At 36.1% G+C, this 27,510-nt stretch overlaps 1 protein-coding gene across 4 annotated transcripts in view; it reads right to left on the bottom strand.

The window, feature by feature from the left end:
* Positions 1–27,510, bottom strand: part of Ptprm (protein tyrosine phosphatase receptor type M) — an 845,793-nt gene that overhangs the window by 480,815 nt on the left and 337,468 nt on the right. For all 4 annotated transcript variants that reach the window (XM_042699184.1, XM_042699185.1, XM_042699186.1 and 1 more), the window contains exon 4: positions 17,849–17,927. In XM_042699184.1, coding sequence (XP_042555118.1) covers positions 17,849–17,927 — 79 coding nt within the window. The remainder of the gene's footprint in view (positions 1–17,848; positions 17,928–27,510) is intronic.

The following is a 27,510-nucleotide window of genomic DNA, read 5'->3' as shown; positions in this document are numbered from 1 at the left end:
ATTTATGGAATACATATGTGCCCCAGACTCTCCCTACAAACCCAATAGTCACAAATGTTCTATGAGGTAAGTATTTTTCCCATTTTTTCGATGGAGAACTTGTGGTTTCTAGGCTAGTTAAGTGTTAGAAGGAGAATGGACTCTTGGGTTCCAAAGTCCAGGTAAAAGCCACTGTATCACATTGCCTCTCTTGCCTTCCCTTCACTTCTGTCATTTCTAATGATCCTAATCCAGCTTAGATGACTATCTGTCTGCTTGTTGGAATTATGACTTTTTTCAAGACCCTACTTCAAGACTATTCCTTCCATGAAGTTTCTACATATTCTCTCACCTTCTCTTTACTATGGGGGAGGGAGGGGGGGGGGGAGAGAGAGAGAGAGAGAGAGAGAGAGAGAGAGAGAGAGAGAGAGAGAGAGAGAGAGAGAGAATGTATTTTTATACCTGGATCACAGCTAAAACTTTTAGAATAAAAGCTGTAAGATTCCCATTTGTATCTGCCTTTGTATTTTAAGTAGACATGTACCATAGATATTATTTATATATGATATTTCCCTACTTCTTTATCACTACTTGGGGTATTATTAATAAAGGAATAAATTCTGTTTCAATTAATTAGAGCAAAATCTGTGCTTATGCAAATTGAATATCCCTAATATTCTCAAAATACACTGATCAAGATGGCATTGTATTCACAAAATGCTTTGCTATAAGCAAAACAAATTAAACTGCACCAGTTTTTTTAAAAGAAGAACCCAAATGTTAAATAAATCTTTAATAAATAAAAGAGTTGGTAAATAAGACTGGATAACTTAGAGATGGATGGGTGGACAAATGGATGAACAGACAGAAGGAAAGAGAGAGAGAGAGAGAGAGCAAGCTGTCTTATGAGTTCTTAGCATTGAGTATGATGTAGCATATGTTTGTATTCTACTTGAGTTTACTAGTCAAATATACTAATGTTTTATTTGCTCGATGTTTAAGTTAATGACTTTAATAAAATTCAGACATTTTGACAAGTTATTTAAATAATAATTGTTTTATAATAAATTTATCTAAAAATAGCTTCCAAATATTTTATGATTACTTCCAGCTAATACAATGTTAAGCCTCAGATATTCCTAAAATTTCTAGATACCGTCTAAGTCAAATAAAATCTGATTTAAGCTTATATTTTGTTGATTTCTTCTTCTTACAAAGAAACTGAGAATATATGGATCTGTTGAAAAGAAGTATGTTATTTTGCCATATTAATTTTTCTTTTGCTATAAAGAAGCATATATATTTACAAGATTTGAAGATGATACATTCACAAAACTTGCTAATCCTCTACAGAATGCTGGAATATGAAAACAGTTCACAATTGTTTATACATTAGTTTTCTCAGTAAAATAAGAGTTGCTAATGATTTAAAAGTATAACTGATAGATGACATTTTCTCTTCTTTCAAAAATGATAAAATATCAATCTTGAAGTGATTTGGATATTTCTCATAGGGCACTGAAAAAAAACTTAAAGGTTTGTTATTTATCTTTGTAGAAAGATAGACATCAAAGAAAATAGTAATAATTCACTATATTTGATGTGTTGACTGACATAAAAAGCATCATCTATTAAGAAGAGTAGTTTAACCTCTCTTAGGTTATATTTGCATGATTTAATAGTATTAACATAAATATTTCAAGAGTCATAAAATGATAATTCTCTAGCTGTTAATAAAGAAAAATGGCATACTGTTAGTCATAATTCCAGTTATTATTTAAAATGTTGTATTTTAATGCAATAAAATTCCTCATTATACTTTGAAGCTATTATAACTAGAGTTGTTTTCTTAATTTTCTTTCAGGATTATTGTTAGTGCATAAAACACAACTGTCAGGGAAAATGTGGAATGCACTTAGACACACAGAGGTGGCATTGAATATATTCAAGCAAAAATATTTTATCTAAATAATATGCAAAATTAAATCTTAGATAAACTTCCTTTATTGAACAGGGCCTCTGCAAAATATAGTTTCCATTCAATCCTCTTAAGGAGCTTTCTGTCAATTCAGCCTGTGCCTGTTCCAATATCTCAATAGAGCTCTATATGCCCTAAAGTCAATTCCAACTCCTCATTTCTGTTACCTTTGGTGGGTAAATATTTATCTCTAGTTACAAAGAAAGGTTGCCATTACTGAACACACCACAGCTGCATCTGGTGGGAAAAAGCAACTTTGTCTTTTTTTCCCATTAGGCTGCCAGCTGATTTGCAGCCCCCAAATGCAGACCCTAAGGCTGAATACAATATCAAGGCAGATCCTGGATCCCCTTATTGTGTTTCTGTGGGTTAAAAGCTTGGACTATGGTTTACACTCAATATGGTAAGTTGCCTCAATTAATGCTGTCTTTTCCAATCTCCCCAAATCCTAATTTTGTTCATCTCTCTCATTACAGTAAAGCAAGATGCTTTACACATCCACCCACTGTTCAACATAATTTACTGCTAGGGTTTAGATATGGTTCAAGTGCGTTCAGGTTATGGAACATTTTCTTCTGGACAGCTGTGATAGGAGGTGGTGTAGAACATTTAAGAGTTGGTGCCTAGCTAGGAACCAATGGTTCAAGTTTACAATCCTAGCTACATAGAATGCTGAGAACTGAGATCCCATTTTGAAGCCATTCCAGGCAGACAAAATTTTGAGACTCTTATGTCCAAGTAAAAGGCCAGAATTAGAGGCAGAGAGCCATGGGCTAAAACAACCAAGGAAGAATGTGAGGTCCTGAGTTTAAGCCCCAATATCAACATATGCAGAGAGGGGAGGGAGAGGAAGGGGGGAAAAGGGAGGGAGGCAGGAGACCTAAAGGGACATTAAAAAATTTTTTTTTATTATTTTATTGTCAAAGTGATGTCCAGAGGGGTTACAGTTACATACATAAAGTAATAAGTACATTTCTTGTTAAACTTGTTACCCCTTCCCTCATTTTTCTCCTACTTTCTCTCACCCCTCCTACTTTACCCAAGCCCTAAGTTGTACAGATCATTTCCAACATATTGTCTTGTGTATATCAATGTTGCATGGTTCTTTATCTCACCATTCTGTTGTTCCCCTTCCCTTCCTAAAGGGAAGTTTTTAGGTCATCAACAGAAAAAAACCCTCCAAAAAACTTGAAACCTATTGAGAAAACATATAGAATAATCTAAAACTTGGCTGGGAAATTAATCTGTAGCATAAAGACACTAACAGTGAACTCAGGAATGACCACAGATATTATCTACTATACCTGTAGGAACTGAAGAAGGAGATGGAAAACCAAATCCATATAAGTGAAAACATGGTAGAAATAGGGTAGACACAGAAAAAAAGCTATACTAGACTGGGTAAGGTGATGCTTGCTGGTAATCCCAACACTTGGGAGAAGAGAGCAAGAGGATGGCGAGTTTGAGGCTGCCTTGGCCTACATTACAAGACTCAAAACAACCAAAATAAGACAAGTGTCCCCAGTGCCTCATGCCTATAATCCAAACTACTCAGGAGGCTTGGATCTAAGTCAACAGGGATCAATTCAGAGTCAATTCGAACAGACAAATCAGCATAACTCTTATCTCTAAATAGTGATAAGCCAGAAGTAAACTCTTGGCTCAAGTAGTAACAGCCATGTACAAAAAAGTCAAATTGTCTGGAACAAGTAGAAAAGGTAAAAAAACACTATGTACATATGACCAGTTAAGATGAAGTTAAGCAAAATGAACCCCAAGATAGGGACACAAGTGGTTTTTTTCTTTCTTGCTGTTGTTTCAAATGTATTTATAAGGTACCATGTGAATTTTTTTGTTGCTTTGTATGTTCCTCCCCCAAAGTATAACCCCTGTTTTCACTGTATTTGATGTTGGTATAATTTGGGGAGGGGAAAGGAAAAAACAAAATGTTTAAATAGGGATACAGGTGGACCCATTGAAACAATGAGATGTACAAGACACTATGTTGAAAAACCAACTTCACAATTTAGGCCAGGGTGGGGGGGAGTGTAGTTGTGGAAGTGGGAGGGAAGGGATGGTAGGGGCAAAACAAAGGAAGAGGTAACAATGCTTGATAAGAAATGTGCTCATTACTTTGCTCATATAACTGTAACCCCTCTGTACAGTATTTTCACAATAAAAACCTTATTAGAAAAAAAAGTCAAGCAAGATTGGAAGGCCCTGAGTTCAAGTACTGATACTTATGTATAACTCAAAACTACTTCAACATACAAAATAACTGTAAATTTTTACTAAACCAAAAGAGAAAGCTCTCAGTATGTGGTACAATCCCCATCCTGCACACTTGGCTATGGTGGCTGTGCTTTTACAGGGACTGTTTCAGAAGATGTAGGGAAAGTTTTGGTATTGTATGTAACTCTCAGTACAATCCTTTGCTATTATAGGAACCTCATATCCTCTAACTTCAGGACAATCATTATCTTTCTGCCCTTATCATGCCTGTCATTCACTTTGTTTTCAATTTAACAAAATACTGTCAAGATTTTTCCTAGTTAAATTTCTATGTAAATCATTTGAAACAGATTATCATATTCCATTCCATATTGCTGTCCCTAAGAGGACAGCTGTCACAGCTGGTGCAGTGTTGGTGCTGGCATCTAGTGAGCAGAAGACAAGGATGTGTTGAGATGCAAGATACTATTCTCGACAAAGAATTGTATACGTGCAAATGTCAATAGAGGCTCAAGTGAAAAATTGATACACACATATGAAAGGGTTGCACAATGTTAAGGAGACATTCACCTAAGGAATACCTACATAATGCCAAGATTCATAATTAGATACTTACCTAAATGTTTAATTTTTTTTCTTTGATTTAAATTTTTTAGGAATTAGTTTGCTAAAAATAAAGTTACATGTTTTCATAGACTTTTGGCATAACTGCCAAAGTATGAAACACATCTTTACCACTGTATACCACCTAATACCAAGATTTATAATTAAATACATAAATGTTTAATTTTCATTGGGTTAATTTTATTATAAAATAGTGTACTAAAAAATAAACTTTCTCATTGTCAAAGACTTTTGATGTAACTGTCAAAATGTGTTCCCTAACACATGTAACAATTTACATTTCTATCAGCAGTGTCTTAGCACCCCTTCCAAAATACTGTTAATTTATGTATTTTTCTTCATTGTTATTATAACAATGATGTATAGAGGGGTTATGTTACATAACTCACTTAAAGAGTATTTTTTAAGCCTTTCCATTTCCTAACAAATGGGGCAATGTCATTCTTTCTGATAGAGGCATAGAATTCCATTGTGTATATATACCATATTTTCTTGATCCATTCATCTACTGAGGGGCATCTGGGTTGTTTCCAAATCTTAGCTATAGTAAATAATGCTGCAATAAACATAGTAGTGCTGGTAGCTTTAGTGTGGTCTTGTTTGTAAACATTTGGGTAAATGCTCAAAAGTGGGAAAGCCAGGCTCAAAGAAACATAGGGCCCATGGTTTCCCTTATTTGCAATATCTAGTATATGTCTGAGTCAAGTAGAAAAGGTCAGATAAGGTGATATTAGGGAAATGAACCCTAAGATATGTATTCAAATGTTTTTTTTTCCTTTCATGCAATTGTTTCTAACACATTTATAAGATTATTTCTTTGTTGCTATGTATGTCCCTGCCCCACAGTATAACCCCTGCTTTCACTGTATTTGATGTCAGTATAATTTGTGGAGGGGAAGGGGAAAAACAAATCGTTTAAATCGAGATACAGGTGGACCCATTTCAACAATGAGATGTACAAGTCGTTATGTCGAAAACGAACTTTACAACTTTGGTGGGAGGGGAGGGAGGAAGAGTAGGGTTGGGGGGGAAGATGGGAAGGGATGAGAAGGGGAAACAAAGGAGGAGGCTACAATGCTTGATAAGAAATATACTCATTATCTTGCCCATGTAATTGTAACCCCTCTGTACAATATTTTCACAATAAAAAAAAGCTAAAAAAAAGAGTATTTTTTAAAGAAAAATCCCATCCACAAATTTGAGGAGACTCCTCTCTTAATGAAAACATTTTGAGCAATCACTACCTACAACCAAAGAAATTTATGTGGTAGAAGCTCATTCATCACTGCTGTCTAGCATTGTTACTAGGGGCTGTTACATTTTACATTTTGCACATTTGAGGACCAGGACAAAATTATATGATATGAACCTTTCTATTTATGCCTCTATTCTTCATAAATACATGTTGCACAAAAGAAAAGTTTTGGCATGGGGGGATGGGAAGGGATGGAAGGGGAAACAAAGGAAGAGGCAACAATGCCTGATAAGAAATGTACTCATTACCTTGCCCATGTAATTGTAACCCCTCTGTACAGTATTTTTACAATAAAAAAAGTTACTATTTCTAGTTTAAGATTATTTTGTCCATCAAGTGGTCTTCTGAAAGCCTGTTAGTGCATATTACTTTTATAATGAGCTTAAGACCCAAGAGACCCATGCTTCTGCTCAGTTACATTTGGGAAGGCCCTCTCCTGGAGGCCCTTTCATTGCCTTCTGTTTAGCAAGTATCATTGCTTGCTTGAGAAAGAGACTTCCAGGAAGTAAAATAAAAATAGAAAAACAGAGCCAGACCTCCAACGGAAACTAGATGAAGACTTGCAAGCATCTTCAACTTAAACACTTTCATGATTATCTATTTCAAATCAAAGACAGTTGACTTGAATGGCAGACAATCAATCATCCACCAGGATGAGTAAGACGAAGAGACAGTAAAACTACATTTTCAAAATTACTTTCTTCCAAGAACACAGGTATCAAACATTCTACTATAATGTTGTATGAAAGTTTTTCAATAACCATCAAGGCTTATATAATTTTCCAAAGTTTTAAGAAGCCTGAATTCTCCTTGTCTAAAACTATAAATCCTGGAACTATTTTCAGCTGGCAAGCACTTTAAGGTGGATACAATTTCATGACTTGAGTTTCAAGAATCAATATTTCACCCTCTTTACAACCTCAGAATACATGCAAACATTCCTAAATCCAAGCCTTACTGGAATTTATTTCATTTGTCAAATAGGGATGTTTATAAAGTACCTATTTCAAAGAGTGGCATAAAGAGTAAACAAGATGATGCAGGTGAGGTAGCCTGGGTGCCTGATACTTTGCCCTCCAAAACGCTCTACACTATTTAAAGTAATTGACCTATCACTGGAAACTGGAAAAGAGCCCAAGAAAAAGGGCTCTACAGCCAGGAAAGTTTAGATCTCATACTGAGCTATAAACTCTGAATCTTGCCAATCTACTTTAATTGCAACTCCAGGTATAGCACCTTTAGAATGGAAATTTTCAATCTATCTCATATTCAAAAAGAAACATTCTTTCTCTCTCCAAATTTATAGGCCCATTTGTCTCCTGGATACCCTTTCAAAATGCTCTGCCAGCTTTCTTCTAAACTCTGCAGGAGTTCTGCAAACTAAATATCTTCCATGAATAACAAAACAGGCTTTGGTATAGCTTTTTATTCTCGCTCTCCTGACACCTTTTGTTGCTTTGCACAAAGATATAAGTTTCGAGGTGTTAATTTATTTGATATTAACCTTCAGCCTCAAATAAGGAATTAACACTAAGAAATCTTTTTTTCTCCTTTTTTATTTTTTATTGATAAGGTAATATACAGAGGGGTTAGAGTTACATAAGTAAGGTGGTAAGTACATTTCTTGTCAAACTTGTTACTCCTTCCCTCATTCTTCTCCCACTTTCCCTTCCAACACCCCCCCCCACCAAGTTGTACAGATCATTTCCAATAGATTGTCTTGTGAATATCACTGTTGCACTGGTTCCCCCTTGTCCTTTGTTTCACTATTCTATTGTTCCTCTTCCTTCCCCTAATTCAGATAAACGTATATACAATACCAAGGTAGGTGTCATTATTATTGATTCTTCAAAGCCTGCATCCAAGTATTAGCAACAAGATCACAGAATAGTAATCTTTAATATTAAAGTGTGATCTTAAAGGATACCACAGAGGAGTAGGTCCTAATCCCTTCTATTTTCCTAATCTCTACCTGTAGCATAGGTTGGAAAGAACTTGAAGCATGCTTAAGTGACAGAAAGAGCCAATACTGTCCACTGTTTGAAAAACAATATATTTTGCAAGTGTTTTAAATTGGATATAACTAAATTATCCCACCTAAAACCTCAGTACTTTTATCTACTGAGGTTTAATATTTACAACTAACTAATTCCAGTGGGTTTATCAAAATGTAGTGTATAATTATAAAGAGGGTTGAAAGTCCCTTCTCCAGTACTCCAAGAGTGTTACAAATCTTAGATATCTTCAGTTTTTGGAGTATTTGTATACACATTCGGCGATACCTTAGGGATCCAAGTATAACTTAGAAATGGATTTATACTTCGTATTACCTCACAGACACTGACTGAAAGTAATGTTATACAATAATTTTAATGGACCTGTGTTTTGACTGTGACTTGTCACATGAGGTCAGTTATGAAATATTATACTGTGTCTGGCTCTAAAATTTTCAAGCTTGGGAGCATTTCAAATTTGGGGTTTTCACATTAAGGATGCTCAAGCTGAAAAAGAATAGTATTAACAAATAGTAATAGCAAGCATTGACTAAATTCTTACAAAGTACTGAGTATGATTCAAATTCCTTATGTACCTTAAAAAAAACTAAGCTGTGTGCTTACCCTATGGAAAAAAAAATGTTATTACTTTTCTCCATGCCATATAAGTGAGACAAGAGATCCAAAAAGAGCCAGGCCACTTTTCCAAACCAGAAAATCTTGATGTTAACATATTTCAGGATCAAATTTTTGATTTGCTTGGAATTTAAAAATAGTATCTAATGAAATAACTGCAGGTGAAAATTAGACATTCTTTTTTATATTTTTTATTGTAAAAGTAGTGTACAGAGGGGTTATAGTTACATGAATAAGGTAATGAGTTCATTTCCTATCGAGCATTGTTACCTCCTTCTTTGTATTTCCCTTACAATCACTTCCCTCCTCACCTCCCCAAACCTCCCTCCCTAAGTTGTTTTCAAATACTTAAAATGTCTATTGTGAGTCCTGGATACTTCCAACTGTAAAAGCACATGATGTGATTTTTAGAAGGAGATAATTACAAAAAAACTAATTGGTGCTTTTGCAAGGTCATTTCATTTGCATTGCATAAGTCTTCATAAAATCTAAATTTAAAAATAAGTAGGCAATGTATAGCAATAAAAATAAATTAATGAAAAATTGTTTATAAAATAATTTATAGGAGCTCTGTAGCATTTTCATTATGTTATTATTTTATGAACTGTTCAGAAAATACAGTAAATGATTCCAAAAATATTTAGATTGCAGCATTCCAGATACCATATATGAAAATAACTTTATATTCAATGATCTGTATGGTAACATAAGAAAAGATTATGCATCATGACAAAATGGATTAATCTTAGGATTGCTAAGAGATCCCATGTTCATGGATCAGCAACCTGATGTTATTAAGATGGCTATAATAATTCACTTGAAACAACCTACAGATTCAGTGCAATTCCAATAATTATACTACCTAATGACTTTTAATTAGAATTGACAGATCTTATAATCAAATTCATATAAAAATACAGGAATATAAGAATAGCTTTTATATATTTTGGTGCTGTTATTGGTACTTGAACTCAGGGCCTTAAACTTTTACTCAGACTGCTTTCCCATAGCTGGTGCTCTACCAACACAATATTGTTTTATTAAAGAGAGAAAATTTGGAGGACTCACAGATCCTAATTTCAGAACTTACTATAAAGGGCAGGTGCTGGTAGCTCATACCTATAATCCTAGCTACTTAGGAAGATGAGGATTGCAGTTTGGAGTCAACCCAGGCAGGAAAGTCCATGAGACTCTTATCTCCAATTAACCACCAGAAAATCAGAAGTGAAGCTGTGGCTCAAAGTCATAGCTATTGTTGAGCAAAAAAGCTCAGGGACAGTATCTGGCCCTGAGTTCAAGCCCTGTGAGCAATAAATAAATAAATAATACACACACAGAGACAAACTTACTTTAAAATAACAGTAATCAAAGAAGTATGGTAATAACATAAGAATAAATTTATAGATCAATTTGAATGGAATTTGGAGTTCAGAAATTAACCTTTATATTTTTGGTTAGCAGATCCTCAATAATAGTGTTCAAGAAATTCAATGGGTTAGAATAGTCATTTAGAAATGTAAAACCAGTTCTGATGAAGGATAGGTAATATTGTGAGTAGGGAGTATGAGAATGAATGAGACTGACTATGGCTGAGTATATTATATACAAATATGAAAACAGAACAAGGTAAATAGTAATTGTATTAAAAATGGTGGAGGAGCAAAGACCCCAAATAGCAAAAACAATCATTAAAAGAAAGAACAATGTGGGAAGAATATCAATACCAAACTTCAAACTCTACTACAAAGCCATACTAATCAAAACAGCTTGGTACTGGCACAAGAACAGACCTGAGGACCAATGGAATAGAACTGAAAACCCAGAAGTGAACCCACAGACTTACAGCCACCTAATCTTTGATAAGGGAGCTTAAAAAATAGAATGGAAGAAAGACAACCTCTTCCATAAATGGTGCTGGCAAAATTGGTTAAACACCTGTAGAAAACTAAGCTAGATTCTTATATATCACCCTGCACCAGAACCAGCTTCAAATAGATCAAAGATCTTGGAGTCAAAGCAGACACTCTGAAAACATTACAAGATGGAATAGGAGAAACTCTAAGTCTCCTTGGCACAGGCTGAAATTTTCTTAATAGAGACCCAGAAACACAACAAATCACAGAAAGGTTGGACAAATGTGATTGCATGAAGCTGCACAGCTTCTGCATGGCAAAGGATATAGTTAGCAAGATCAACAGAAAGCCCACAGATTGGGAGAAGATCTGCACTAGCCATATACCAGACAAGGGTCTCATGTCTAAAATATACTTGGAACTCAAAAAATTAAATCCCCCAACAACAAATCCTCAAAGAAACAACTGCCCGATAAATAAGTGGGGTAAAGACTTAAAGAGAAACTTCTCTGAAGAGGAAATAAGAATGGTCAATAGACACATGAAGGAATGATCAACCTCTTTAGTCATACAAGAAATGCATTCCAAGTATATTTTAGATATGAGACCCTTATCAGTAGTACGGCTAGTGAAGATCTTCTCCCAATCTGTGGGCTTTCTATTGATCTTGCTAGCTATGTCTTTTGCCATGCAGATGCGCTGCAGCTTCATGCAATCCCATTTGTCCAACCTTTCTTTGATTTGTTGTGTTTCTGGGTCTCTATTGAGATAGCTATGTACATATGACCAGAGAAGATGATGTTAAGCAAAATTAACCTCAAGATAGGGACACAAGTGTTTTTTTTTCTTTCTTGCTATTGTTCCTAACGTATTTGCAATGTACCATGTGACTTTTTTTGTTTCTTTGTATGTTCTTCCCCCACAATACAACCCCTGTTTTCATTGTATTTGATGTCAATGCCTTGCATCTTGTATATACACTTCTCTAGCTTGGGAAGGGAAAGGGAAAAAACAAAATGCTTAAATAGGAATACAGGTTGACCAATTGTAACAATGAGATGTACAAGACACTATGTTGAAAAACAACATTGGGGGGGTGTAGTTGTGGAGGTGGGAGGGAAGGGATGGTAGGGGGAAAACAAAGGAGGAAGCATCAATGCTCAATAGGAAATGTACTCATTACCTTGCTCGTGTAACTGTAACCCCTCTGTACAGCATTTTTACAATAAAAAAGTACAAAAAAAGAAAATAAACTATAATAGAGGGGGGAAATTTCCATGATATACATGATATACTCTATGCATGTTTGGAAATATATTTGAAAACCCTTGGTACATCTAATATATGCTATTAAAAATAATTGTAACCACCAACAGTGCTAAGAAAACATGATATACACATGCAAAAAGAATGATGTTGTATTACTTTCTAATGTCCTATACAAATCAAAACAATTCATAGGACTGATCCTAAAAAATTATACTCAGTGAAAGAAACCAGATACAAACACAAATTGTGTGGTTGCATTAAGATAAAGTAAGTAGATCAATGACTGCTGAGGGCTGAAGGTAGGGGCCAGAGGAAATGAGGAACATTGTTTTAGGGAGAGAAGATGAAATATTGTACAGCAGTATTACATAACTCTGTGAACATATAAACAGTTCTGAATTGTACACATTAAATGATCTATGTATATGATGCATATAAAACTAAACTTGCAAAACCTGTGTGATTTATAGGATGTAAAATTATCTGTTGGTACTACAAGTTAATAATAGAAATGTCTATAGATGCTCAAAAAGTTATCAGCAAATACCTTTAATCACAACACTTGGAAAGCAAATAATATCATCAGCACAAGACCAGTCTGTACTATGTAGTGACACTCTGATACACATACACAAATATATACACACACACACACACACACACACACACACACACACACAAAGATGGCTATAGATGCATATATCTCATAACAAATTACCTCAACTGTAGGAAGCTGATAATGTGCTTCTTCACTTTCTCCTACTAAGATTATTGACCAAGTTCAAACACGGATTAGTGTGAATACCAAATGTAAGACAACTCCATTTTTTTAGATGTGGTCTTAAGCCAGAGAGCTGCTGATTTTGTATAGCTATCTCCACATTTCCAGCTGACCCTGCATTGTCACTATATTAAAGTCTATTTTATGAGCAACTGCATACTGGTTACTATTAAAGGAATGGTTGTAAGGCCTACTCATAAACCTACATGAATCCAAACAGGAACTTTTACACAGAACTAAACAGGATTCAACAATTCTACATCCCTTTGGAAATCATAGTGCTGGACACGAACTGTTTATTGCTCCCTTGGTATCTAAAATTAATGAACATCAAAACTTCATAATAATTGATTATCATTTAGAAAGGCTGATAGGAAATCTCATAAGTCATTACCTATAAAACATTCCAATTTTAAAATCAAAGTAATGTCATAATCCATAAAATATTTATTTGCATATTTTCCCCATAAACTTAAGAGATTCAAGAAAAAATATAACTGCAGAAGGGCTCTCAGCAAAATCACTTAAAAGTTTAAAGATCAAAATGCTGCTACAACATACATCACCTCAGTACAGAGCCAGCTTTACAGTGCCATGCCTCCTGCCATAAGTTTATGAAAGTACTTCGGTATTAGCATGGGATTCTCTATAGAGGCCCATAAGCACCACGTCTGTGGCCATGGGCAGCTGGGCCCTCAGGAATGCTCAGCTGCAGCTACCATATTTCCAGAACCTATGGACAGAAGGCTAAGTATTCAGTCTTTATATCTTTGCTGATCACCATGCCTGGAATACAGTGGCATGAAAAGGCCTTTACATAGCTCCTGTGTTGTCCAGGGGCCAGATATAGAAGAAAGGAACTCAGGACACAGATCGGTGAAGACTTCACTTCAGCCCATGTACTGTACCAAGTCAAACAACATCTGGAAAGTTTACTCTAAGGGACAGAGAGGCAAAGGGGCATATGTCACCAGATTGCTCAGCACTTAGTTAACAGTCCAGTATTGCTGGCTCTCACTTCTGTATTTCCTCATAAGCACTGAATCAGAGGTCATGAACACTTGTGCATATTAGATCCTGTGGCATTTTTCCAAGCCAGAGGCTATTACTTTGAGGATTTGGCTAAGTGCCAATTCAGGTAATTATATTCTGACTCCTAAATTTGCCCTGCCATTTCAATTAAGTACAGCCTTGTTGGTTTTATTTTCCTGCCTTTTCAGCATATAAAAGAGAGAAGAAATTCTTCTGAAATTCCCCAGTCTTCTGACATGGAAGAAAAGGCAAATATGACAGGCAACAAAAGTAATAACTTCAGTAATGAATGATATGACTCCTGTATACTAACCTGCATGCTTGGCAAATTTGAGAGTGCTGAACTAAGATATTAGAGAGAGCAAAAACCCTTTGGTGGAGTTAGATAACTGCATGTGAACACTATCTCAGGTAAGAATCACATCGATCTTCTCCATAACTACAAGAGTTGGATGTAATAATCTATCCAAATACACTCCATTCAAAAGAAGAAAAAGAAAAAAAACACTGAGAGGTTCCTGAAAATGTTTACGTGCCAAATACTCTCATGAAGAGTTTTAAGTAGTGGCCATCAGCAAAGATCTGTGAAACTCATGAACCCACCAGTGTCACCCAGAACTAGGCATTCTAAAAACAAGGCAGGTTGCCATTGCTCACCTAGCCAAATCCTTTTAGATCTGACATTATCAATTTTGGGCAAAGATATAGGGGATCTTAAACTTTCATGCACCACTGGTAAAAATAATATACTGCTGCAGACACTTTTCATAGCAATTTGGCAGCCTCCAGTAAAACAAAAAATGTATCTTGCCCAATTTGGCAACTTAGCTTCTAAGAAAAAGTATGTATAGGGGGCGGGGGGTGTCCCATCAAAACTCTCCACATGGCACCAAGGCACACAGGTACATATGTTCCACACAATAGTATCTGAATAGTTGATATACAGAGGGATTACAGTTACATGAATCAGGTACAATCAGTATAATTCTTTTTGAACCATGTCTGCTCTTCTCCCATCCCAATCTTTTCTTCCTGTCCCTGCCCATAAGATATCCAGTTCATTTTTCACATAATATCTAGTGAGTATTACTGTTGTATTTGTATTTATGTGCCCTCTTGTTTCCTTTTCTTGGAGTTCATTTCTCAGAATATTATTTTATATGATCATCTGTCCATAGCTTTGGAGCCTTTGTCCCTCAGTGGATGAATAGATTAAGAAAGTGTGTGTGAGTGTGTGTGTGTGTGTGTGTGTGTGTGTGTGTGTGTGTGTGTGTGTGTGTGTAAAATGGGAATTATATCATCCATCAGAAAGAATGATATTGTAAGGAAATGGAAAGACTTGGAAAAATATTATATTAAGTGAAGTAAGCTAGAGCCAAAGAAACATGGACTGGATGCTTTCCCTCATTTGTGACAACTAGAATGTGTTTATAAATCTGCAAGTAAACATACTGAATGATTAAAATAAGTAACACTGGGATATGATAAACTATATAGGATCTTAGTCATTAACATACAGTGGTCAACATGCATAGGAGTGGTGTACAACAATATTTTTAATATAGGAAAATGGGGTACAGAGCCTAACTGCTTTAAAAGAATATAAAGTATTTCATTCCTATGAAAGGATACAATGGATTGGCCTTTAAAATGTATAACTAAAAGATTGGAAAGTTGGCTCAGCGGTAGAGTGCTTGCCTTGCATGCATGAGGCTCTGGGTTTGATTCCTCAGCACTACATCTGTGCTCAAGTATTAGGGCACTAGCCTTGAGCTGAAGAGCTGAGGAACAGCACCAGATTTCAGCCCCCATGAATGACAATAAAAAAATATAGTACTAAGTAGAAGGAAATAGTAGACACAACATATCCATGGTTCAATATCTGCTCCTGAATGAACCATAGATAGAACATATTCAAGAAAAAAAAAACTGAGCTTACACTGAATATTCAGATACTTTTCCCTTTTTTCCCTGTCCTTTTTTAATCCCTTATATAATGCTTATACTGCATTTGATATTATAATTAATCTAGAGAGGCCTAAAGTATATGGGATAATGTGCACAGGTCATATGCAAACACGGGGCCAGTTTTTATAGCATCTCATGTTTTGGTACCTATGGGAAGACCTGAATCACTCATAAATATCAAGGGACAACTATACAGAGCAATTTATACAGTTAGATAGTATTTATTAGAATTTACAGAAGACGAACTTCATGTTTTGGCTTTTTATAAATGTGTACTGATTATGGGAAACAGTATGCATGCACATATGCACATACATTTACAGTGCTTGATTGGCCAGCACAGTATATTTACTGGTAAAAGTCAGTTTTACCTCTCATGACAAAGTAGAAAAACCATTCCCTGCTCTCCTTGAGAGAGCTGGGGGCCAGCCCGGGCAGTGAGGGAGATGGAGGTTTGAGCTAGCTTTCTCACCTTCATAATTCCAGTGAGGGTTTTGAGCATAAATCCAAGTATGAAAAGATACAAAGGCAGCAGGGAACACTCAACTGCTGGAGACAAAGGTTATCTTTTCAAGGGTGAGTGGGAAGGGGCATACCATGCCCTTTGTCATTACAATGCTTATAGTCTGACTGTACCAAGCCAAGATTAGGGCTTCTCCCTACTCAAATCTGGAGCAATAGGGTTGCTTGGGATTCTACCTGCAAACCAATACCCTTCAGATTAAAAGACTGTTCCATTTAACCCAGTTATTACCTGCTGCTGTTGCCACATGGGTCTAGAACCTGCAACTGGAGAGGTGCAAGAGACAGCTGACCACTGGGGGGGGGGGGGGGGGAGACATGGCCTTGGCAATTGCACTAGCTTGATTGCTTATCTACCTATCTATCTCTCTATCTATAATGGCCATTATTAAAAGAGTTGTTCACATTACTATTTTATTTGCTGGTACCAGGGTTTGAATTCATGGCTTCAAATGCTTGTCCAGCTTGCCTACTTGGCCAAGGTTAAATAATCTAATTTATTTCTGCCTAAGTTAGATTAAAACCTTATCTTCCAGAACTCACACTACTTTTATAAATGAGTATATTTCTCACCTATCCTACTGCTTTTATTTTTGATATTTAAAAATTATTTTCAATTTTTATTATCTTTAAGTAGTTGTACAAAGGAGATGATATTTAAAAAAACAGTTTGTGAATAGAATATACCTTGAGTGATGTCACCCTTTTCATCATTCTCCCCATCCCTCTTTACTCACTCCTTCATTCTTTTCTTAATTTTGTAGGATATACATTAGATTGTGTCTGCATTTTCCTCCTTTTTTCCTCTTCTTTTGTCTACTCCTTTCCCCTGGACCCCACCCTATCCCTTTTGAGTACCCTCTTCCTAATGTTTTATTTTGCTGAACTTTGATTTTAGTTTTTTAAGGAACTTTGATTTTAGCTTTCTAAGATCTCTCTTGATTCTACCACTTTCAGTTCATACATTTGTATATACTTGCATACCACTCAACATACTTCTGAGTTATGTAAGCTAAACCAAGCTTCCACATATAAAAGAAAACAGAGATCTACTGTCTCTCTGGGCCTGACTACTTCACTTAACATAATCAGCTCTGATGCCCCTGGATGGACAAATGGATCAAGAAAATGTGCTATACATGTGCAATGGAATGTTACACATTCATTGGAAAGAATGATATACCATTTGTAAAGAAATGACCTGGAAAAAATGTTAAGTGAAGAAAGTGTGTTTGTAAAAGACAAGGAAGAGACCATGTATGAGGCCTGAAAGCAGTTTAGGTAGGTGCTTTATATTTGGCAGATCCCAGTCCTGTTTGGGAGCAATACTATTTGAAATTGTAAGGAAAGAAAAAAATACAACTAGGTAACAGTGACAGAAACATATTTAACTTAGAAATGAAATGAACCAATTCCCAGAGTAAACACTGAATGAAAATTCAAAGATCATGGCAACAAACCATGCTTGAAACAATGTTCAAGAAAAAGAATTCTGTACTCCCTACTCCTGATTCTTACATTGAGAGATACTTTCATACACATAAATCATGACATTTATATATGAAGTATATGATTTTAGACTTTTGGACTGGTAAACTAATTCTCAGGGATTTGTTATGAAATGTATGTACTCTGAGTTTTGATCCCTTCTATTAATCTATTATGTAAAAGCCCTCCCCCTCCACCCAGTAATTACACCAATATTTAGCAGAAGAGAACACTTACTACATGGATGTCCTAACACCTTCACTTCATCAATTGCAAGGTAGCCTTGATGTCCAGACGTAACCACTTCAAAAATTACCTGAAAAATTAAGAAAGATTTACATTATTCACTTATTTTCTCAGACTTTTACTAGGTATCTACCAGAAGACACATAATTTCACTCCTTGCATCCTTTGTTTTTACCCACTATTAATGGAGTGATTTCCTAACACTACCACTTGATGTTACGGGTTCTGGGCTACAGAAATAAATAAGACCCTCAATATTAGGTCACACAAGAACCAAATAAAGGACTCACCTAAACAACCAGAGGGAAACAGGGTAAGGGCAGATATTTGAAAGGAAGAGAACTGGAGTCATTTATAAGGGGCATAAACTCTTTCTAGACTACACAACACTCTGTTATAATAGTCTAACAATAAAACATAACACACATGAGAGTGAGAGGAGGCTCCATAGAAAAATAGCCATTGCAAAAACTTTGTCCTGTTCAAGTTTAATAATTTTTTGTTTTCACTGATGACATAAAAGAAAGAGATGCTTGGATATTCCTGAGATGAGACCATAGTAATTTTTCATGACTAATTCTATAAGAGGACAATGAAGGCATAAAAAATTAAATTTCATAAAGTACCTGTGGCTCACATTTGTAATCCTAGCTACTCAGGAGGTTGAGATCTGAGGACTATGGTTTGCAGCCAGCCAAGGGCAAACAAATTTAAGATAAGTTGAGATGTGGCTCAGGTGGTAGAACACAAGTCTTTAGCAGAAAAGCCAAATGAGAGTACAAAGCCCTGAGTTCAAGCTCTAGTACTAGCACACATGCATGTGTATGCACACACGTGTCCACATGTGTGTACGTGTGCACACACACACACACAGATGAATTTCAAGGGTAAGGATAGAAAAATGCATTCAAGACACCCAGGGCCTTGTTAAATGGCTATATACTACAAATATTGGAAACAGGAAACAGAAATTTAGTAGTGTCTACAGGGATCTGAAAGTTGCTCTTATACAAACAACCTCAGCTAAGGGGGAGAAAGCTGACATTACTACTATCACTACTACCTGGCAGCACTGCCCCTCTGGCTATAAACATGGTTTTTGATCTGAGTGAAGTGGTATGCTTCATGGCTCAAGCCCATAATCCTAGCTATGTTTGGGAAACATAATTAAGAGGGGATTATGGTTCAGTGCCAGCTTGACTATAAAAAATTAACCAGGTTCTATCTCATTTGGTGGCTGGGCATAGGGTTACACACTGTTATTCCCAGAAACATGGGAAAGCACAAGTAGAAGAATCACAACCTAGGCTGGCTTAAGCATAAAGAGAAATACTTCCTTGAAAATTGACAAGAGGAAAAGGGACTGGAGGCATGGCTCAAGTAATAGCACACCTGCTTAGCAACTGTGAGTCTATCCTTTCAATTCCCAGTACCTCTAAAAACAACAACAACAAACAACAACAACAAGGCCCATCTTAAATAGATCTTTTAAGACCAGATTTCGGGACCCCATTGCCCCATTGTAGGTTTCATTGTCAAAAACTTATCAGCTACTGAGTTTTCCATTCCTTTCTAGGCATAGCAGGAAAGCTTCAAAAAACAAACAGCCTATATCTCTTTTATCAAGTAAGGGATTTGTCTATTGAAAGTGTGAGTATTACCCTCATGAAGTATAATAGTTCTATGCAGGACCAAGAGGGAGTCACAAGGAAGTCTGAAAATCCTGGCATCTAGGTCCAGAAAAATTGAGGTCAGAGAAAACAATAATACAAGAACATCAGTGGTACCACTAGAAAAAGAAAACAGAAAGGTACGGGACACTGACTTGCCAACATGTCATTCTTGCTTTTATCAAATAAAACAGGATATATTGAAAATCTTCTATATTAGAATTAAGGCTTGGGTTTCTTTTTTTTTAATTTTTGACGATTGTGGGGCCTGAATTCTGGGCCTGGGTGCTGTCCCTTAGCTTTTAAGCTCAAGGCTAGTGCTCTACCACTTGAGCCACAGTGTCACTTCTGGCTTTTTTTCTTTTTGCTTTATGTGGTGCTGAGGAATCGAACCCAGGGACTCAGGCATGCAAGGCAAGCGCTCTACCACTGAGCCACCTTCCTAGGCCACCCCCCCCATGTTCATTTATTTATGCTTTGGCTTCATTTGCTTTCAGACAGCATCGAAGGTCACTAGTTGCCACAGACTGTCTGGCCTAACAGCCAGAAATATTTACCATCTAGTCTCTGGTTTTAGACTTTCCTGCTTGGCTCTCCAAAACATTGTCATTGTTTTGGTTAACAAGAAAGTACATGTCAAAAGCAATATTTTGTAAAAGCCAGACACAATATGCCTGGCAATCCACACATGAGGCTCATATTATTCCAGTAATGACAGGGAGACAACTCTGCCTCTGGCCTGACCAGTGATTTATCATTAGAATGATATACCACATAAGGTATTTTAAATGCCCATAAGGTTTGTAGTATGATTACCATTTAAAAAATAATGCAAAATATTTATTCAACATGCCAAAATAAAATTATAGAAACTATTTTATAGAATGTAAAATACTATGTAAAACAACACAAAATCAATTCGCTTAAAATTCAAGTCTTCCATAAGAAAGACGAAAAAATAACTGAGGATTTGTAACACTTTAGTATTAAAATCTGGCCCTCAGATTTCCTTTTATATCATATTCCCTGCAATTTGCTAGATTTGGGCTAAATGTTTTCATTTGCTTCTTAACAAAATAAACACATTTTGGGGAAAAATACCTTCTTTTAGACTAACCAACATTACGTTTTTATTTGTAAATAGTTCTGGCTATATAAGACAGACACACAGAATTGCTCTTATTCCAATAATTTTGCCACATCACAGTATGTAATTTTACAGCACCTTAGCTTAACAAAGAATATGGATGGTCTTCATTAAGCATGGACTTTTATATTAGTGAATTTTCCTACTCCCTGTGTAACCTTATGTCTTACCAAGTTTTCTTATGGTCATTTTTGGACATGCACAGAGAAACAAAACATCTGAATTATTTGATGCACTTGCTCTTAGCTGAGGTAAGGAAGGCAATATCTGTCTCCTTGTTTCAGCTTCCATGTGGTAAAAATGTACCCCTATTGTGGCCTACTTAGTCCTACACCTCCTCATGTTCTGTGCTTTTCATTAGGGATTCTGCAGGTTGAAATGGTCCCGATGGCATTGCTTAATTACTGTGCAGTGTTCACTCTTAAGTGCAAGAGGCTATGTTTATGCCCTACCAAGAAAACACATGGGTCATATAAGCTTTATTCAGGCATAAGGTATAGTCTTGTTGGGCATGGTTTAATGTTTATCAACTGACTGCATAAATTATATAAGGCATTTTAACATGGAAATACACATAAAAGAAGGTCATGAATTGATGAATTGACAAAATCATAGTGACTATAGAGAGACACATGGGAACCTGTACCACATTTCCCATTTTGTTTCCAAGAATTTAATCCACCGTGGATGGCAGATATTTGAAAAATAACCAAGTCTGCACTGAACATGTATAAACATTTTTGTGGTTGTCATTATTCCCAAATAGTAAAACAACTATTAACAACTAGTAAATAGTATAACAACTATTTACAAAGCATTTATGTTATTTTAGGAATTATAAATTATCTGACATAACTTGAAATACAAAGGAAGCTACACATGCATTATATGCATATAATATGGCATTTTATATAAATGGATATGCACCCTTATATGTAAAGGAATACAGGATAGAGAGAATCAAAATTTATTCCATCCTTCATCTAATAACATCTCAGGAGACAAATGCTGTACCCTCTTAGCCTTTGGAGATTTTGGGCAAAGCCACTCTATGTGTGATAGGAAACAATTGGCTAAGCCACTGACTGGGCTATCATTTGCTCCTAAATCATCCTCCTCAAAGCTGGCTGACAGGAAGCTCTTTTCAGGTTCCTGCCAAAGGGGGAAGGGAAGAAGTTGAACACTGCAGCGTCCTGATCCTCTCTGCTTCAGTGAAGAGCGAAATTAGCTTTCCATGCTATCACTTCCCTTGTATACAGGAGCACAAGGAAGGGATTTTCTTACCATTGCACATGCTTGCCAAGGAAAATATGTTAGCAGAAGTCATTTGTAATTTTTCTAGAACACAGAGGATTAAAAGGTAGGTGTCTCTTCTGCAGATTACCTACAAGATCCTCTCTGGTTTTGATTTAAATAAAAATCAAGGGTAGTCCTTACCCATTTTCATAAATTTTCTGTTGCTTTTGTCAAATGAGTTAAATAAAAAATAGAAACACAGTAAAAAGATTGGCATATTAAAAAGTTAAAGCAAAAAAAAATTCCCATTAAGAAATCAGGACATTTCCAACATATTGTCTTGTGAGTATCACTGTTGCATTGGTTCCCCCTTTGTCCTTTGTATCACCCTTTTGTTGTTCCCCTTCCCTTCCCTAATTCAGATAAACATATATAGAATACCCAGGGTACCAAAATCAGATACAGTGACAACAGGGGATAAACCATAGGGGGAAAAACTCAAAAGAAAAAAATCACATAGTATATTAAAAACAACAACAACAAAGAAAAACCTCTTTTGTCCATGTCTTGGAGTTCATTTCACTTAGCATCATTTTATATAGTAATCTGTACATAGCTTTTGAGCTATTCTGCACATCTGCTAAAGACAAAGGGGAAACCAATACAACAGCGATACTCACAGACAATATGTTAGAAATGATCTGTACAACTTAGGGGTGGATTGGAGAGGGTCAGAGGGAGGTAACAAGTTCAACAAGAATTGTACTTATGGAAAGGTGGCTCAGTGTTAGAGCGCTTGCCTTGCATGCATGAAGCCCTGGGTTCGATTCCTCAGCACCACATAAGCAAAAAGAAAAAAAAGCCGGAATTGGTGCTATGGCTCAAGTGGTAGTGCGCTAGCCTTGAGCTGAAGACATCAAACTGACAAGAAAACAATAGCATTTTTATCAGTGCTCTGTCGTGACCATCACGATCTATCTACCTATCTACCTATCTATCTATCTGAATGCTGAGGTCCTATACTAAGGCTTCACTAATACTAGGCTATTTCTTTACCACTGAGATACTGTTCAAGCAACCTAGCAGCACAGGATACTTTTTCCAAGTAGATCATATTTTAGGAAATGAATCAAGTCTTAACTAATATAACAAAATTAAGATAACAGCAAGATAAACTACAGAAAGCACAGAAAACATAGAAACTCATAGAGACTAAATGATATACTTCTGATTAATCAGTGTGCCACACTGAAAAGCTGTGGGGGGAGGAAAAGATATCCCTAGAAGGATACAGGTGGACCATTGCAACAATGAGATGTACAAGTCATTATGTAGAAAACAAACTTTACAATTTTCGTGGGGGGGGCAGAGAGGATTGGGGGGGGGCGGGGGGAGGATGGGAAGGGATGGGAAGAGGAAACAAAGGAGGAGGCTACAATGCTTGCTAAGAAATGTACTCATTGGGGGGCTGGGGGGAGGATGGGAAGGAATGAGAAGGGGAAACAAAGGAGGAGGCTACAATGCTTGATAAGAAATGTACTCATTATCTTGCCCATATAATTGTAACTCCTTTGTACAGTATTTTCACAATAAAAAAATTCAAAGATGAGCCAAAAAAAAGAAATGTACTCATTATCTTGCCCATGTAATTGTAACTCCTCTGTACAGTATTTTCACATTAAAAAAAAGATATCCCTAGAAGTAAGTGAGAATAAAAATGCATCATATAAAACCTATGGCATACAATAAAATATATCAAAGTGGGAAGCTGTTAAGTGCCTATTTTTTAAAAAAATCTAAGACATATCAAATAAGTAACTTAAAGATACACCTCAAGATCTAAAGAGAGAAAGCTCAAGTCAATCTCAAAGTTACATTATTTTAAAGAATAAACAAAATTGATCGACTGATAGCCAAATTAGTAAAAATAAAGAGAAGATTTAAATAAATGGGGGAAAAACAGTCAACATCTTTACCCATCAGAGAAACAAATCAAAACAATATCAAGAGTCTACCTCAACCCAGTCAGAATGGCTATCATCAAGAAAGCAGCAAAGAATGGTAGAAAGAATGAAAGCAAAATGAAACTCTTATTCACTACTAGTGGGAATCAATATGGAAGTATTAAAAATAGGCTGATGCTAGTGGCTGATACTTGCAATCCTAGCTATTTGGGAAGCTGAAAGCAGAAGGACTAAAGTTCAAGGCTAGTCCAGGCAAAAAATTTGCAAGATCCAGTCTTTTAAAAAACCAGCAAATGGAGACTTAGAATTTCATTATACATATATATATATATATATATATATATATATATATATATATATATATCACATTTTCTTGATCCATTCATCTACTGAGGGTCATCTGGGTTAGTTCTATGTCTTAGCTATAGTGAATAATGCTGCAATAAACATAGTTGTGCTGGTAGCTTTAGTATGGCCTTGTTTGTGATAATTTGGGTAAATGCCTTAAAGTGTGATAACTGGGTCATAGGGGAGCTCTATGTAGAGTCGTTTGAGGAACCTCCGTAATGCTTTCCAAAGTGGTTGAACAAGTTTACATTCCCAACAACAATGAAGTAGGGTTCTCTTTTGGCCACATCCCCTCCAGTATCTGTTGTTATTAAAGTTCTTGATTATAGCCATTCTAACTGGGGTGAGGTGCAATATCAATGTTGTTTTGATTTGCATTTCTTTTATGGCTAGAGAGGTTGAGCATTTCTTATTTCCTCTTCAGAGAAGTCTTTAGCCCTCTTATTAATCGGGAGGTTGTTTCTTTGAGGATTCCTTGTTGGAGGATTTAATTTTTTGAATTCTAAGTAAATTTTAGAATGAGAACCTTGTCCATTGTATGGCTAGTGAAGATCTTCTCCCAATTCACGGGATTAATTTTGCTAACTATGTCTTTTGCCATGCAGAAGCTCTGCCGTTTCATACAATCCCACTTGTCCAACCTTTCTTTGATTTGTTGTGTTCCTGGGTCTTTCTTAAGAGAATTCTGGCCTGTGTCAAGGAGCACTAGACTTTCTCCTCTTCCTTCTTGTGATGTTTTCAGGATGTCTACTTTTACTTTGAGGTCTTTGCTCCATTTGGAGTTGATTCTGGTGCAGGGTGATGTATGTGGATGAAATTCTAAGTCTCCATCAGAAAGAATGATACCACCATCCCATTTGTTAGAAAATGGAAAGACTTGGAAAAAATTATATAATTGAAGTAAGCCAGACTCAAAGAAACATAGGTCCCATGGTTTCCCTTATCTGCAATAACTAGTATATGTCTAGGACAAGCAGAAGAGTTCAAAAGCTATGTACATATGACCATAAAAGATGATGCTAAGCGAAATGAACTCCAAGATAGGGACACAAGTGGGGTTTTTCTTTCTTGCTATTGTTTTTAATTTATTTATAATGTACTGTGTGATTTTTTGTTCCTTTAGTATGTTCTCCCACTGCATAACCCCTGTATTCGCTGTATTTCATACCGGTGCCCTGCATCTAATTAGGATGGGGAAGGGAAATAACAAAATGCTAAGTTAAGGATATGGGTTGACCCATTGTAACAATGAGATGTACAAGACATTATGTTGAAAACGAACTTTGTAACTTCGGCAGCAGTGGGCGGGTGGGGGTGGGGGTTGGTGGAAAGGGATGGCAGGGGAAAACCAAAAGAGGAGGTCACAATGTTCAATAGGAAATGTACTCATTACCTTACTCATGTAACTATACCTCCTGTAAAGTATTTTTTCAATAAAAATGTATATAAATCAATAAATAAAGATTTCAGAAAAAAATGAAAATAAATAAATAAATAAATAATAAAAAAACGGCAAAAACTTGCCTAGAAGAGAGGTCAAGTTTGAGTTTCCACATTCAAATCCCAGTATTTAAAACGAACTTAAAATACCAACTCTCTTATAATCCATCTATATCACCTCTGGGTATACACCTACAAAAACTAAACTTAGAAACTTACCTTGACATATAGAACTCCATATTGCCGTGCTTGTAACACCTCTATTTATAACTGCCAAGTTCTGGAATCAGCTTCCATGACTATCCACAGAAGAACTAAGAAAATGTTGTTTATATACAAGGGACTGTGACTTAGCCATTAAAAAGAATGAAACTATGTCATTTGCTGAAAGATGGATAGATTGAAGATCATCATATTAAGTGAAAGAAGCATTTGTTTTTAACACATTTATAAGATTATTTCTTTGTTGCTTTGTATGTCCCTCCCCCACAGTATAACCCCTGCTTTCACTGTATTTGATGTCGGTATAATTTGTGGAGGGGAAGGGGATAAAACAAGTCATTTAAATAAGGATACAGGTGGACCCGTTGCAACAATGAGAAGTACAAGCTGTCATGTCGAAAACGAACTTTACAACTTTGTGGGGGGTGGGGATTGAGTGAGGGAGAGGGGGGAGGCTGGGAAGGGATGGGAAGGGGAAACAAAGGAGGAGGCTACAATGCTTGATAAGAAATATACTCATTATCTTGCCCATGTAATTGTAACCCCTCTGTACAGTATTTTCATAATAAAATATAAAAAAACAAAAACAAAACAAAGATGTGTTTTCTTACACAGGGGAAAGAACTATAAAGAGCAAGATTAAACTTGTAGGTGGAAGGTAGGGAAGAGGGGCTAAAGAGCAATAAAGTGGTAAATACAATCAAAGATTACCATATACATGTACTGAAATATGATGAGATCCCTTACTACATAAAATGGAATGTGTACCTCTAATATTTGAAAACAAAAGTAAACATTGTTAGGGGTAGTTCTAAAGCAACAGCAGCCCACCTAGAGGTGTAAGAATGTAAACAACAGAAAAGGTGCTTATCCTTGAACATCAAATAATAAGTACAACCTGAAAATGAAATTTAGAGATGTGGCAAGTTAAAAAAAATGAAAAAAGCAAAATGTGGTCCTTGAGCATAAAAAAGACCATAATACAAACTGTTCAACCTCCTGGATGCAGCTGTAAGTCAACAGCAGAATGACAACCTCAAATGTCTCCACCGGTTTCTTAAAACAGATTGTTTATCTTTTTTAAGCTCAAAATGCATAGTACAGGAGCAGCTGTTTTAGACTCATTTTCTTGTTAGAGAAAGAGAGTTATACATCATTGTCATATCAAATTCCCCAGGTCATCTGAAAGGCAGGAAGCAATTCAATAAAGGCCACAGGCACGGAATTTATGGAATCAAGGTAAGTGCTATTTCTCAGTGGTGCATACCAGTATTTCCCAAGTTTATTCCAGGAACAATGGACTAAAGACATGCTTTGAAAAAGCCTAAATTCGTGCCATATTTTAGCTGGGCACCCACACCTACCGTATGATTCTCCTAGAGACTCAAAAATATACACAGGCCCTAAGAAGACCTGTAGGTCAAGAATTATCAATGTGTCTTCCCATTTGGCCAGTGAATATCTCCTACTACTCCCTGGAATTTCAAATCAGAAAACAGTTACCTACTACATTTTAAAACACTGTCTCTAGGCAGCAAATGTATGCAGGCTGTCATTCACTGGGGCCATACACAGCTTCTTGATAAAATAAGAGAGCCGAAAGCAAATACAGCAAAGAAACCTAGC

Source organism: Dipodomys spectabilis, unplaced genomic scaffold (assembly GCF_019054845.1).
Source record: "Dipodomys spectabilis isolate Male_0828 unplaced genomic scaffold, ASM1905484v1 ptg000235l, whole genome shotgun sequence".
Classification (NCBI taxonomy): domain Eukaryota; kingdom Metazoa; phylum Chordata; class Mammalia; order Rodentia; family Heteromyidae; genus Dipodomys; species Dipodomys spectabilis.
This window is presented reverse-complemented; position numbering and strand designations above follow the sequence as displayed.